The 15,713-nt window shown below is 37.8% G+C and overlaps 1 protein-coding gene across 1 annotated transcript in view; it reads left to right on the top strand.

Moving 5' to 3' along the window:
* Positions 1 to 1,917: 1,917 nt before the first annotated feature.
* The window catches only part of SH3TC1 (SH3 domain and tetratricopeptide repeats 1), a 32,961-nt gene continuing 19,165 nt past the window's right edge, over positions 1,918 to 15,713 (top strand). The window contains exons 1-5 of the mRNA XM_075022520.1: positions 1,918 to 2,015; positions 7,881 to 8,131; positions 10,551 to 10,625; positions 12,843 to 12,970; positions 15,482 to 15,587. Of these exons, the coding sequence (XP_074878621.1) occupies positions 7,924 to 8,131; positions 10,551 to 10,625; positions 12,843 to 12,970; positions 15,482 to 15,587 (517 nt within the window). The 5' untranslated portion in view covers positions 1,918 to 2,015; positions 7,881 to 7,923. The remainder of the gene's footprint in view (positions 2,016 to 7,880; positions 8,132 to 10,550; positions 10,626 to 12,842; positions 12,971 to 15,481; positions 15,588 to 15,713) is intronic.

The following is a 15,713-nucleotide window of genomic DNA, read 5'->3' as shown; positions in this document are numbered from 1 at the left end:
TCAGTTGTTGCTATTTTGTTACTTGTTTCCTTAAGTGAGTTGCATCTCTCCTAATTTCACTTGTTTAAAATAAAAACTGGATGTATTTTTTTGAGATTTTAGGGACACACTAATCAGTGGTAGATTCTGCAATGATTCGGCCATAGAAATAGAGGATGGATGATTTGTATTCATTGGGAAAAAATATAGGGTTAGATGACTTTTTCGGGTTTTTTGCAAAACTACCTTGAGTACATGTAATAGAAGAAGTGATAGGAATACCAGTTAAGAACTGAGGTTATAAAATGTAACCAAAGATTATCCATAAATATACAAATAAAATAAATGTGATGAAAAGATTTAGACATTTATGAATCTCATAGAAAATTAGTCAGTAAAATGGTGACAGAAATGTGGTATTTCATGCTGTTTGCATAGCTACTACATAAATTAATTAAACCTGAAATGGCATGCTTTGCGTACTGCATTGTAGTGCAATATCAAATTAATTCCAGTGGGAGGAGAGCCCTGTGGGATGATTGATTAGTTGTGATTTACACAATTACTTGAATACCTTCCAACTTCATAATTTCTGGAAAGATGGAATAGTTCCCAAGCATGCTGCAGGAACAGATTGGCCGATCAGTGTGAAGTAGCATTTATAATTTATGTTAACATGGTGTGGCGGGATGAAGTAAGGTAAATGAGAGTATGATTTGTAATTAATACCTAGTTTATAAAGTCTAAAAACAACTTTTAATTGCATGTTCCTTGAGACAGATTAGCAGGAGTCATAATTAAGGTCTTTAAGGCATCTGAAGGGTCAGTTTTTTCTGTTCCCCCTGGCAAGAGCTGTAGGAGGGCAGCAGTGCTGCATGGGACAACCCATCACCTCAAACCACATTCTCCAGGTGCTGCACAGTGCCACAGGCTCGCTCTGACTGTTTGACGTGTCTCAGGACAACACCCCCCCCCCCACCACCAACACGCACACACAACTGGTCAATGGCCTGATACCTCAAATGTTGGGATGTTGCCGACTAGAGATGTCTGAGGTAACAGATGTATGATCTTTGGGGCAGACACTGTCTGTTTTGTTCTGTTCTCATGTAGTGCCTGCTGCAATGCAGCCCACACCGATGGCATGTAGGGTACTTAGTACTTGCCTGTAAGAGTAGCATAACTGTGACTAACTCTATGTGAAATTTTCAGTATGTTAGGGAAGACAAGAAGATAAAAACATCTCCAGGTGTGGAGGACAAAAAGCAAGTGGATTTGAAATGGGAGGGATTATTTTCAGTTTCTCTCATCCTTGCTTTTGTGGACGATTTAGGATATAACACCTGGATCAGTGATAAAAGTCTTGTGACACAGAAGATACGGTCTGCATGTACTTCATGACAGACTTGCTTAACTCCCCAAACTGATATTTAATGCTGCATAGTGCATGATCTGCAAAACTCTACACATCTGCAATTTAAACCCAAGCATGTCAGAGTGAATTCACTGTCAAACAATTCTTCATCAGGCTTTTTGTAGCTGGAATGATAGCAAGAAATCTAATTCTGTGATCAAAAGCAAAGTGCCAACAAAGCCTGGTACTCCATCTGAAGGACTATTTGTTACTTTGTCTGAACAATGCTCGCTTAGCACAATGGCCTGGATGTGTCCTATGGAGCCTTTTAGCCACTAATGCAAAATGCCAACGTGAATTATTGCTTTGAAAAGCAGGAGTGTGTGAATGAACCTTCCAGCACACTTGATACATCTCTTCTTTGCATAATGAACTTTAGTAGCTCAACTCCATGCTCATGAATGTTTCTTTTAAGAAAAAAAAAAAGGTTTTGAATTAACAGTATCAGTTAATAGACAACTTTCTGTACTTGCCACATCCAAGCCGGGCTGTGCAATCAACAGGAAAGATAAGAAGGTCAAACAGGAAGAGCTGTGCTGGAGTCAGTTTTGAGCAGAGCTGAGGAAGGCACAGATCTGTTTGCTCTTTACCAGCATGTTACAGCAAATCAGACGTGGAAAAGGTAGGAGAAGTCCTGTGCTCTTTATTTCCATGACCGTCTTTTGCTCTATTTGAGGTACTTGTGGTCTGGTATTTGACTGTAGGGTTTTTGTCAACATATTAGAATTGCAGCCAGTTAAACAGGGGTAATTTCAGTAGTGTTTAATACTTTGGTGTGCCCATAATGAAATGACTGGAAAATATGTGTAAATGTGATCTGTCATGGTTATGAGAACCTGCTCGGAGTTCCTGTGCTGCTCTCTGTTCCCTCTTCTAAGTAGTGTTGCATGAGCTGAACGGCATTCAGTAACAAAAGCATTCTTCCTACTTTATTCCTCTGCAATAGCTGCCACAGGCCAAACTCTGTCAAATCTAGCACTCAAAATGAACTATTGAGATTCACAGATGCCTTTTATAGTTTTCTAACGGTGATCTCTTTTTTTTTTTTAAAGCACCCCTAGAGTTTATGCTTATTTTTAATCAGCTATGAAATTGTGGATTTTAGTCTACAATTGTCAGTACCTAAACTTGGAAATTTTGGACTTACAGTGTTTTCAGAGCTGGATTGTGGGTGGAAAGTATATTTCAGCACTACTGAGGTATGAAGAAAATTAATCGTAAGAGAGGGTTAGACCTTTTAAAGGAATCTATTGCATCTTTGAAGCTTGCTAGGGCTTTTTTGTTCGTAGACCAACCGTGAAGAATGATACTGCTTGCAACATAGTTTACTAAGAATTGCTAACTAACCTGAAGTTATTTCAGTGATAAAGGAGTCAATCTTCCATTTTTGGAGAGTACTCATTCCTAAGTCTGTTTACTGTGATTACAGATTTGCTTTACCTTTCTGTGTAATACATAGCAGCACTGGAAGAAAAAGTGTTAAGAGTTGCCTATACAGTACCTAGTATGGATTTTTTTAAATTCATGTCTGTGACTGAATTTCATAGAGGTCAAGGCTGTGGTTTACTCTCTCTGAGGACAAAGTTTATAATGATCTAAGCTGTAAGATGTTTGTAGCCTAATACAGAAGATGTGAAACAAATGTGAGTTGAAACCGGGGAGAAGGGATAATAAAATAACTACTCAAGCATCAGTTTGGGTAAATGACCGAGATTAACTTATGGCAGTACAGTTGCAAGACTGAGGTATTGTATGACATGTCGGATGTACAGGAGATGAAGCAGAGCAGAAGATCAAGGGTGTGTGCTCAGTCAAACATCCTTTAAATGAAGGCAAAGCAGGATTCACTAGCTGTCTTGCCTGGTTTGGAGCCCTGGAGGAACACAACATGCTGCATGAGATGAGTAAGAATTTGGGGGCTACCAGAGTTCTGTTGTCTCAGGGATAGCAGCAGTGCTGGAAGAGTCTGGAGACTTTAAATTTAGAAGAGTTGCCCCTGATCCACCACGGGCTTTGGTGAGATGAGGAGAGAAACAAACAGTAGCTGGTGCTCATTTTCTTTGGGTGAGATAAGAATTGATGCACAGAGGAGCAATGGCATCCAGGAGGTTTCTGATATGTAAGAATAATACTTTTGGGGTAAATTAATTCAACTTTACATTCACCTCTGGGCTCTGGCTACTTCTTCAGCACTTCTGTAGCACTCCTGTATGACGGCAAATAATATTTGTCTTGGTTTCCATCTCTGTAGATCTAGAACAATTATAGTTGTCACCGGTAAATTGAAGCTAGTTATTAGTAAGTTGTCCTGAGCCTCCTAGAGGCAAGATGATGAATGAAAGAGAAATATTGTATTGCATGCAGGTTTTAGGCAACTAGTTTAAACATAATCCATTTTTATATACTGGGTCCTATTCTCATACTTAGAAATGCATCCTTAAAGAGAGAGACAGAACCTATTCAGTGGATATTAGTTTTCTTCTTCAATCCCCTTTAAATGGGAAAGAGTTGGGAGAGAAAGCGTTCCTGTCACCCACAATTCCTCTTAAAACAACAACAAAATGTGGTGGTGGTGTGGGGGGGGAATCCTCAACCCACATAGTTAGGGAAATAGAAAATGTCAGCTATATGTTTTTGCTCCTGGTTAGCTGTGTTTTGAAAACAGAGATACAAGCACTCAATGAAAAGGAATCAGCAACAGAGGGAAAAGCATGATAATGGGATTCTTCTATTTAACTTCCAGTAGGAAAAAGCTGTCTTAATTCCACCTCATATCCAACAGCTGTTGAATACAGACCGTTCCAGCCTGAGAAGGCAAGGGAGAGGTGATGTGACCTTCTGAGCCTCGCAAGCCTGGACAGGTGCTACCAATGGCTCTGTGTGGGGCAGCATGTCCAGGGAGCTCAGGCCACAGGGAGGGACAATACCAGTGGACCTGGCAGCACTCCTGTAGGAGTTGTTGAGCTGTCTGGTATCTGCCTCTCCTCTCTCACTGCTCATCCCCACTGTAAGTGCTGCCTTAGAAAGTGAGGCTCCCCCGGATCAGTGGGGAGTACCACCTCTTGCATGCGTGGCTTTTAATAGAGGTTGGCTCCTGGTCTGGAAAAATGGGAAGATCATTAAATTTTATGGCCAATGTCCTGCACTAAATATGAATTTCTTGGTCAAGCCTCAAAGAGCATGAGATAGACAAAAAGATTTTAAATTATAAATAAAATGCTTTGTCAATGCACATAGATTGTATGAACTAGTTATAGAAGACAAACTTACTTTACAAGGTGAGTGTTAGATCTTTAATCCATTTCTTCATCTTGTATTTGTTGCTATTGACAAATAGCTAGTTGCTAGTACGTATAATGGTAAACTAGCATAATAGGTTTATGAAAAATCTCTAACGATGAGAGTGACTGAAGCACTGAAGTTTAATATTCTCTAAATCTATTTTACAGTGTATTAATGTTTTTCCTCTGGTTTGGTGCCTCTGAATCTGTTTTAATTTGTACGGGAACGGTTTAATAATTGATGAGAAAGCATCAGCATAATAAATACGGTGATTATACCATAGCATTGCTTGTGGGTTACAGTTTTGCTCCTTGGGGTACTTATATGATAGTCAAAGGTGAATAATAAAGGGACAGAGATACCATGCAAAGTTCTATGAAATCTTTGTTACTTGGGACCAAATTTGTATCACTTAGGATACATTTAGATGCTAAATAAACATTCAAAAGGCCCTAGGTAGACTGGGCGCCTAGCTACAGGGAAGTAATTTACTATCTTGTTGTTAGTACTTCTACGGAGCCACGTGGATTGACATTTGATAGTTAAGACAAACATTAAAGATGGAAAAGGAATCTGTAGAGGAGGGCATGACTGTAAAAAATGTTCTTGAGATTTGAATTTTCATTCTGTGTATCTTGGAACAGCCAAGAGAAAACATTGATTAGAACGTACCATTTTTGCTTTTCTCTTGCTCATTCTGATTTTTTCCCTTGGCTTAGGATCTGGGATACTATGGCTGAATCTTCTTAAACAGATCACATCCATTTTGATTCATTCAGATGTCCTCCTTGCTCTTGCAGCACCAAGCTTTATAGGTTCATTCACAACCCTGTATATATAAGTTACCCTTACCAACATGCACTGATGCAAAAGACAGGAAAAGTTAATCAATATCTCTTCTCCAACTTAAATGAAGTCTAAGAATTCAAGTCACAGCATATTTGCTTTCCTAAATTTTGTTGAGGATGATATTTCTGCTTGTAGATAGGAGCTGATGGAAAAAATTAATATTCTGAACACTAAATTTCATTTCTGGGATTAAGGGTAATCCTGATCTAAAAGTAATAACTAGCTTTGGATTCATAGAACAATTTAATTTAAACAACCACCTTTGGAATTAAATTATCCTTAATATCCCAATATTTACATCTTCATCAACAGGAGATACCAGTTTTTACAAAATAGATGCGGAAGAGTGTTTCATTCTTAAGTGTGAAAATTGCAATGCATTGCATATAATCCTGGTACAGTACTGAAAATAATAGTGTTAGCTACTGTCATTACTTTAAGGAAAAGATCAGCTATATAAATGCAAAAGCATATCCCTAGCAGAGCAAGCTTAGTCTCTGGCAGGCCTGTATTTTTAATCATTTATAGCTACGTTATCAAGTCAGATAGGCAGATTTTTCAGGGAAGTTAGCAAGAGAAACTGAGATCTGAAGTCATAACTACAATGTTAACTAAATAGGCTAGTGGCAATACTCTTTTTTGAGAAAAGGCGTCAAAATCACTTGTGTTTGAGTTACTATCTGTGTTTCATAGATGTGTACGAATTTATACACATAACTTTACATGGAGAATGGTAATGCTACACCACAAAGCATCTTTTGAAAATCAGCCTCACTACCCTTATAGGCTCTCTTGAATAAATGGCAAAATGGGACAATGAAAACATTAAAACAACATTCAGCCTAGATTTCTTCATACTTCATTAACTTATGTGCTTGTGGTAGACATGGTTATGGTTTAATTCTCTGAGTTGGTCACAGCACCTGTAAGTATACCTCATTAATTTTTTATAATTGCATAACATGCTTCTGTCTATATGTAGTTTATTGCTTATTCAGGTGCTCCATGGGCTAAGGGTTTCAATGGCTACAAAACAGAGTATGAAGTTTGTGCAGATGCATCACTGCCTTGTCCCACGTACCTGCCTACCATGGCAGACAGCTAGGAGCTGTTGTGCTCTTTACGATGGTGCTCAGTTTGCTCAGGTTTAGGGGTCTAAGACATGAAGCTTGGAGGGCGAGAAGTGTTGGAAGGCATTTATGTGAGGAAGCAAGCCAGAACAATGTGCTCTGGGATACCCCATTGCATGGTGAACAGAGAAGGGAGAAATTTCCTGACCAGTCTGAAGGCAGATCATAAGGGGATACTAGGTGACCAGGCACTAGCCTGAGGTTTTGGCAGAGTGAAAGTAATCTTCCATCAACGGCTTCAGCTTTAAATTTCACAAAGATTATAAGTTTGTATACTCATAATGAATGTAGTTCATTAATGAGCATGGCTAGAGTAAGCACAGAGGAATTTGGATTAAGTCCAAGTGACAGAACTAAAGTAAAACCTATCCTGTGGCTTTATGAAATCAATTAAAGAGGCATTTGAGAGCCCACTGAGGAAAAGAGTCTAAATATCGGTGGTGTATGTGCTGGCTACATCAGTCACATCCTTTGCGGATGCATTGGCTGATGGTCTAGTTGCACTTTTCTGAAGCTGAAGTACCTTGTGCCCAAGAAATGGGATTGCAGGATGTCTCACATCAGTGGCTGTAGAGGGAGCAGTGAAGCTTGCAACTATTTGTGCTCTACTTCCTTTTCTATTCCTTTTTCCTGATGTTCATGCCAAGAACAGTCTTGAGGCCAAATCTGGCAGCTAGCTTCAGCAGATCACTCTTCTGCTTTACTGCAAAATCTTTTGGATCCTTGCATGCCAGTCTTCCTGCACTGTGGGTTCCTGCAGAAGATTCATTCTTCAGCTGAATTCCTAAAAACATTCCTGCTTGTTTGAATTAAGCATGCAGTACCTGTTCCATTCTCGTCACCTTTAGAAAATGACATTTTTCCCCTGCATTGCCTCTGTTAACGTGAATGATGCTATCCCTTGGAGGATCTGCATTAAAGCTGGCCAAGGATGAATAATTAGCAGTGGGCACAAGTACATTCTACTTCAGGCCTAGGATTGTTGCTATTAGTCAAATCTATTGCTTTGCTGCTAAAGCAGTGATGCCACCTGATTGCAGGAGCTTTTTCTGGGATAAATTTGTGTGTTAGACAACAATTGCTCTGAAAGAAGTCTAAAGCAAATACTTTTATGTATATTACAATTAAAAAGTACTCCTGCAGGAGGGGGGCAGCTCTTAAATATGTGCCTGTATTCTGACTTTTTTTTTTAAATATATTACTGATTATTTTTTTTCCCCCCTCAGATTGTTGATAGTGTTAATTGCATCACTGTGAGGAATTGCAATTATGGAGAGTTCAGCAGTGGCAGGCAGCACATCTGTGTTCTGTGCTAACACCGTCATCCCTGGTCTAGAGGGAAAGCAAGACAGGAACTTGGAGAGGAAAGAGATGGAGCAGGGAAGGTGCGGGTCTGACTGGAAATGTGCAGAGGCCAATGCTGCTGTCAGCACTGTCAGGGATGGAGTCAGGGTGGACATGTTGCAAGAAGAAATGGGTAAGACCTCAATCAATATATCCTGGTCACTCTGCTCTTGACTTTTTGCGTTTAAATTACTGTGTTCTTTAAACATTGGTTGCTGTGCCTGAGCAGAGAACTGTCATGTGTTTTTCAGCTGAGCTTTTTTTTTTTTTGAAATACAACAAAACAAATGGTTATATTTCCTCCATGGCAATACTGCATAGATTGGGCTACCAAATGATCTATATTGAAATTCACTTTGGGCAGACAAATGGATTATCTATTAGTTAAGATAAGCTGAGACAAAAATTATCATAACACAAGAGCCAGAATACTGAAATAGAAGTTCTTTGTCTAGCACTTTTTGCTATAATCTCTAAGACTCAGAAGCAAAGATGAGTTAGACTGTATGTTTCTATTAATAAAATTCTTAGATTTCTGTTTTTCATCAAAAGATGTAATACTATCTTTATTTTTCTGCAAATGAAAACATACTTCATGCAGTAAAAACATGCAAGTCGGAAACCCTTTTTGGGTGGAAGGGTGGAGTGGCATAGGTGGCTGTGTCTCAAAACCAGTGGCCAGACTCTTACTTTATAGTAGGCCCAAGAGGTTTCTGAATGTGAAAATACATCAAGCAATCATGGAAAAACTATTTCATTTTAAATTATATGTCCTACAGTTTAGACAATGTCTTTCTGTTCACAGCTGCAACTCTGCTGACATCAAAGAATACTGGGTACAAGCATCCTAGGGCAGTATAAAGTTTCTCTTTAGCTTGCCAAGAAGTATGCAAGTCATTCCATTAATTAGGAATGGGGCATGGAGTTCATGTTAAGTCTTTAAATCTAATTATAGCACTTTAAACAGTCTCAATGTTTAAAATGTACTTGTAGTAACTCTTACACTTGTGCTCAAATTTAATAGCAAACTATTATTTTTAAACTCCCATGAGTAATAAAATGTTTGCTCATAGTTTTTGCTTTCTCCTAAAAGTCATAGAAATTAGGTTTAATTTTTAAATAAAATATTAGTCACTGGATAATCATGTGTTGATAAATACCTTTCAAGGAAAGCCCATATCTGGTAATATTGAAATAATAATAATGGCAAGTTCACATATGCTAATTAATCGTCCTCATCAACTGTTAAATGATGATCAAAGCAACAATAACATATCAAACTTTTGACAATTGCTCTGTTCGTGCTTCTGACTAAACCAAGAAAAAGCAGAACTACAACTAAGCATGGTCCCAGAAGCTGTGGGAAACTTAATTTATAATGTTCCTTAAATACACTCAGCCTACATGGCAATGAGCTTACTATCAAATTTCTATTTAAAAAAACACCATTGTTGAGTCCAGATTAAAAAAGGTCAAACAAAAAAAGCCCCAACACCCTGTCAAACACTCAACAAAAACCAAAGTGCATCGGAACTGCAATTTCTAATTCTAGTATACACTAATAATTGGCCTTAAAGATGATGTTTTTACTGTTTACTGCCTTTTATTCTGAAGTAGGGATTTTCTGTGTTTATGTAGCCTTATTTGTTTGTTCATGTAACATCAATAGATGCACTTGAGGGAAGATGCAGAAGACTTAGAAATTACCATGTCCTATTATATTACAAGTTTTTTCTTAAAAGCAGAGCTGCAGAGAAAGATGTCTTAGGATACATGAAAATTGTCTCAGAAGCTTTCTTCTAAAAATTAAAGATTTATTTCTCCCACTTTTATTCTTAGAAAAATCAAGCCTTGTCTTTACTGATTTTTGCCAAGGGAAACTTGAGAAAATAGAATTTGTTGGAATGGGTGTTTCTTCAGCATGAAAATGTATCATTTCCAAAAGGACTGGAAGAAATATGGGCCAAAAAAGAAAAAAGCAGATTACTATTAACATAAACTATACTTATTTTGTGTCGTGTTTCTAAAACTTCAAATCACTTGTTTTTACATTTACTCCTAAGTATTAAGCTTGTAACAAATAAAGAGAAGGATTATTTCTCTCCATGTATGAATTGGTACAAGGCACTCGTATCATTGCCAATTTATATGGCTTCAGTGGAGGCCACTTCTTAGTATAGGTGCAAGAGAAGAGAAAATGAAGTCTGACCTTTGCTCCCTCCCAAATGGGACTTCAGTTTCCTTAGAGGCTATCTTTCCACCAATTCTCCATCATCTTGATGCTTCGCATCAAAATGATGAAATCAAGACTTAACTTTCTCCCCAGTAGGAGAGAAATGATCTGCAGATACTTTTTTTGTGGGTTTTGGGAATTATATAGCAGGAAGGGGAAAAAAAAAAGTTATTTTCTTTTAGCAATTATCCAGTGCATCAAACACTTTGAAAGTGTGGGGTGGAGGTGGGGAGGGGGGTTGTTTGTTTTGGTTTTTTCCAGTGTGATTTATATGGACTTAGAAAACGCATTTAACCTTTCCTTTCATTTATTATAATAGAGTGTTCTCAAAGTGAAAAATGCACAAATGCCAGTTCAAGGACCCTTCCTAGTCAAGCAGAGAATTTTCCAACTGGTAAGGCATTTTCTTCCATCATATCTTATAATGCTTTTTCTCATTGCTTACTTTTTAATTGAGACAACTACGTCAACAACCTTTGCAGTCATCACTCCTGTAAACTTTATAATATACTTCATGGCAGCTGTGAAATATCCAGCTTGTACATAAGACTTGTTGAGAATTTCTCATAAAGAGAGAGAACTGCTTTACAAGCCAGAAATAATTTATGGACTATATTGTAATGGCCAACAACAAAAAAAAGGCAAATAAAAAGTTCATTGCTTATTTTATGTATGGGTTTCAATTCTTTGAATGTCTTATTTTTTAAGTTTGTGGCCTTTCCAAGTCTCAATTCATTTTTTTTAATGCTGTATTTGCAATGAAGCTGCAGTTGAGTGCAGTTCTTCAGTAAGTAGGTACAGCAGGCTTCTCTCCTGGTGGACTCATGGGCTGCTCTGCGAATTGAGGGTCTAGTCACATTCCCCTTCTCTTGTGGAGGAAGAGAAAGAACCATTGAAAAACAACACTGGGATGCGCTCTGTTTTCTGGCTTGACCTGACAAATCACATCAGTGGTAGATAGTCTCCCCCAGGCATATGGTTATTTGTAGTTAAATTATTGGGTTTATGTACCTGGGTGTCTTGCTCCATATAGAATTTGGGTGGTTCTTAACCGGGAGTGTGGATCAGAGCTCACAGAAGCAGACAGGAAGATTACCATAGGTGCAATGGGCTTTTGGACCATATTTCACTTCCATAAAGCATTATTAATAGTTCTTTTGGCAGATGCAGTCATATTTTAGTTATTTTAATTCAATGTAATTATTATTTCAGTAATATTAACTTTACATAAGACTTAAATTGTGTTTCTACAGTTACATATTTAACTTGGAATCAATTTGTTTATGTAAAACAAAAATTTAGATATTTAAGTAATAGTCTTCTCATGTGCCAGTATCTTTTATGGCTTCACGTAAAATGAAAAGGTCAACAATACTGTTACCTAATAGTGATCAGAGTAACATTTAAAGACTTTAGTTTGTATTCTTTGTACTAATAATTGACTATATGACCACAGCTTAAACAGGGAGGCCTTGTAATTCCGTAACACTGCTTTACATTTCCGAGCCACAATTCCTGACCTTCAAGTAATGAGCAATTTAGGTGCAAGTCATTGTAAAACTCCTGGAGAAATACATAGGAAGCCCTCCAAAAACAGATTAAGATGCAGCATATTAGGCTATGCTGTGGAAAATACCTATTTTGCCTCATTAAAAGGTGAAACTCGGAGGAGGTGGAATATTTTAGGATGTACAGTAATCCCATTTATTGCTTGAAGCATGACCTATTTACATGCTTTCAATTGGAATTCTTCCTGAGTGGGTATTATTGGCTTATATGTGCCCATCTGGGTATCTGAAAGCTTATGAATATGATTTACTGTTATTGAGTTAAATTAACAGACATGCAGAATGAAAGCAGCTTTATCAAAGATCCTTTTTATCTGAGAGAAGCTAGCTGAAACTGTACCCTTAGCTGTAGTAAAAGCCTCTCGGAAACAGATGTCAGGATCTGAGAACAGGTATCTAGCTTCTTTCAGATGTGCTGGAGAAATCATGTAAGTCAGCTTTTAGTTGGACCATTTATCTTTGTTGGTACTGCTCAATGAGCTCAGCTGAGAAACAGCTTTTTCGAGAATCAATTCATAGAAGCTTTCTGAAGTAGTGGGGGTGACATGTCAGATAACCATGAACTGAAGATTAGCATAAAGAGTTGTAACAAGCTGAACTATCTATGTTTTTTGTTGGGTTTTTTTGCCTCAATCTTTAAAATATGCATGGGATATTTGGAAATCTGGGCATGTTCTCAATCTCTGTAGAGCTGTCTAATTCGACAAATTACCAGCTTGCTTGCTTTTTTCCTCTTCTTTCTTCTCCATCCCCAAGTGTGTCAGTTGTGTCCCAAAACTTCTACAGACTTTCACATCGCCCTCCTTTGTAAAGCTGTAGCCTTTATTATGCAACTGAAAAATACCCTTGTGTCTCATGCTAGGCTCCTATCTTACTGGATAGTAAAAATGAAAAAGAAACATGCAGTAAATCAATTTTCTGTGTCTTTGTCTCTGAAGCTGAAAAAATAGTTCTTAATGTGGATTCCGTGATTGAGGGATTTTCTGGTTCTCCAAAGCTGATTCACAAAACTTGTAGCACTGTAAATGGATATCCTTCTCCAGATATCTCCCTGAAGTTAATGATGGTAAGACGAAAGAGCGGACGCCCTGATTCCAGACTCCAAAGACAGCTCAGAGGGCAGCTCCGTCTTCTGGAAAATGACAGCAGGGAGGTGATGGCAGTTTTCAGTGTAAGTAAATTGCTTGGGAATTGTTTTATTTATTCAGAGAATACACCCTGTGCTACTGAAATAGTCTGAGATTTTTGGTCCCATTTCCATCTACATGCTGTATGCTTGAAATTGAGTGACCAGAGTTTCCCATAGCCCAAAGCCATCTAGAGACATGAGAAATACTAAATCACTGAAGAAGACTGGAACACCAAAGTGATGTAAAATAAATAAACCCAGCTAAATAAGACATTGAAGAGTTTTATTTTAAAAAAGTTCTGCTTTGATTTACATCAAAGGAAATAGTGGTTTTCTGATTTTTAATTTTCTTTTTTTTTTAATTTGCCCTCATATTGCCTCTTCATTTCAGTTTCCAGTCAGAGTCATTTGGCATGCAGGTTACCTTGGAAGCCACTGCTAAGCCAAAGAGGAAGTCTGAAGGAGAAGAGCATAAATGCTGGACTTCCTAGGGCTAGATGGCCATAGCTTTATATAGCATAAAAGAGGGTTGGTCAATTTTTATTACTGTCTTTGTTTGTATATAGGAAACCCATCCTCTACACCAATGAGGTTTGCTACAAATACAATTTAAAGTCTCCTCTTCCCTCCTGATGAAAAAGCAGGATGATACCATTTGACCTTTGGTGTCCCTTTTTTGTCTGAGCCATGAGTTCCAGCCTCCGTCACTAGCAAGCCAAACACTGAAATCTTAATTAGTTATGGCTTTGACTGTCTTGGATGCGTGTGTTTCTACAGAATTTTCCTTTAATGTGTTGTGAACTTTCCACCACCAGCCTGCTGATTTTGTGGCTGTGAAAACAGTCTGTACTCCTGCTGATCTGGCTTTGGTTTAGGGGGAGATGGAGGAAGGGAGAAAGGATCAGGAGGAGAGGGAAAACAGCATACAAATAGACTAAATTTGTGGCCTTATTAGAAACAGACTGGGAAAAGGACTTTGAAGGAAGCAAGATTTATAATGATAAGTTTCCTTAGAATGTTGTTTTGATATTCAGCAGTGCATAAAGCCCTTGAGGCTGAGATATTTTAGCATGTGTTGGCAACTTATTAATAGATTTCAGGCTTACATTAATATTTAATCTAGTGTAGAAAGGGGCATGCAGAAGATCAAAGCAGTATTGAGGCATGCCTGTTGAAGAGGCTTAAGTTGGACTGTTGTTTTCAAAGAAGAATTACTTTTTTAATCTGTTCATGTTGTGTGAATTAAAAATATGGAAGTTAAACAGAATTAATTCGGAGATCTTTTAAAATCATGACATAATGGTCATAAAAACAGTGGATCAGCTCCATCTCGCTCAGATTACAGATAATGTTTGAGGGACACTTCCCCCCACCCCGAGTTAGAATCCATTTCTTTGTCCTTAAATTGTTTTAAGATGCATTTCAATTTTGATGTGATGGGAGCAAGGGTACTGTACTGGGAAATGATACAGTAGCATTATACCTGTTAGTTTTGCATCTGATTTATTCTCAGAGATACTGGTTCAGATACTTTGTCTCATAAATTGCCATGGGACAGCCCTGTTTTTAAGCTACTAAGTGAAGTGCAACCAGACTGTATTCTACCACTCTTTGGCTAGAATCCATCAAAATGTGTATTTCCTTCACTTATTTGAAAGTTTATGTAGTTCTCCCCTTCAGCATTTCTGAAATCCCTCATAAAATCCATCATTATCATTTACAATGATCACTGCTTATCTTTAAACATACAATTTAATGCTACTCTAGCAACACAAACCAGTACAAATGAGGAGAAAAGGATCTTACTGCATCTTTTGAAAAAAAATAATACTCCAGTATATTTAATTGTCTTAACCATGGAAAGAGTGAACTAGAAATGACTATTCAATGTCTCCTCTGGAACAAGACTGAAGCTACCAGGTAGCAGGTTCAAAGATGCATCAAAGGAGGTATGTTTTCATATGTGTACATAGCTCTGAGGCTAACCTACAGCAGGATACTGTGGCACCTAAAAATTTACAGTGGTTCAAGTGACCTAGAGAAATTTTAAGTAAAAAAAACCCCACCATACCAACAAAAACAAAGAAACAATTTCCACTATTTAACATTAATGCCCACAGGTCTGGCAAAGGCAGCTCCCAAGCTGTAAATTGCTCTGTACTAGGAGAGTATTCTTGGAAGTTACTGCTAGATGCTTGCCTGGCTTTCACACTCTAAATAAAGAATACTGGCCACTAGGCATAGATGTGTCTGAACCAGACAGGCATTTAGTCTCGCTCAGTGTGGTCAGTCCTGAGGTCTTAATTCCTCTGTAAATTAACCTTGCTGGAACTTTTGGTACAATTGGTAAGAAAAAATAAGATCAAAAGTTGGCTCACTGTATGTTGTAGGTATGTGTTAAAGAACAGATATCTCATATAGGTAAAACCCTGGAGGATTTTTTTATCTTTCTTAATACATAACATTTTAGCGCAAGTGTTACCTAGTGAGAAATTATGCTCAAGTCTAGTATAATTGTAATTAAAATACTGGGTTCGAATATTTTTTTTTTAGGAGCTCTCTGCCAGACTGCTGTCTATTCATAGTGATCAAGATCTAATAGTGGTGACATTTAAAACTTTTGAAGAAATATGGAAGTTTCTAACCTACCACTCACTGGGTAAAGCTGTTTCTCCATACAACAGTTCAATATGTTTGTTGGGTGTTTTTTGGTTTTTGTGGGTTTTTTTTGTTCCTCTGCACACAATTTCTGATTGACCGGGAACTTGATGAATAAGATTTTGAG

The sequence above is a fragment of the Buteo buteo genome, chromosome 1 (genome assembly GCF_964188355.1).
Source record: "Buteo buteo chromosome 1, bButBut1.hap1.1, whole genome shotgun sequence".
NCBI classification, from domain to species: domain Eukaryota; kingdom Metazoa; phylum Chordata; class Aves; order Accipitriformes; family Accipitridae; genus Buteo; species Buteo buteo.
The sequence above is the reverse complement of the archived record's forward strand: the minus strand, read 5'-3'. Positions and strand labels throughout refer to the sequence as shown.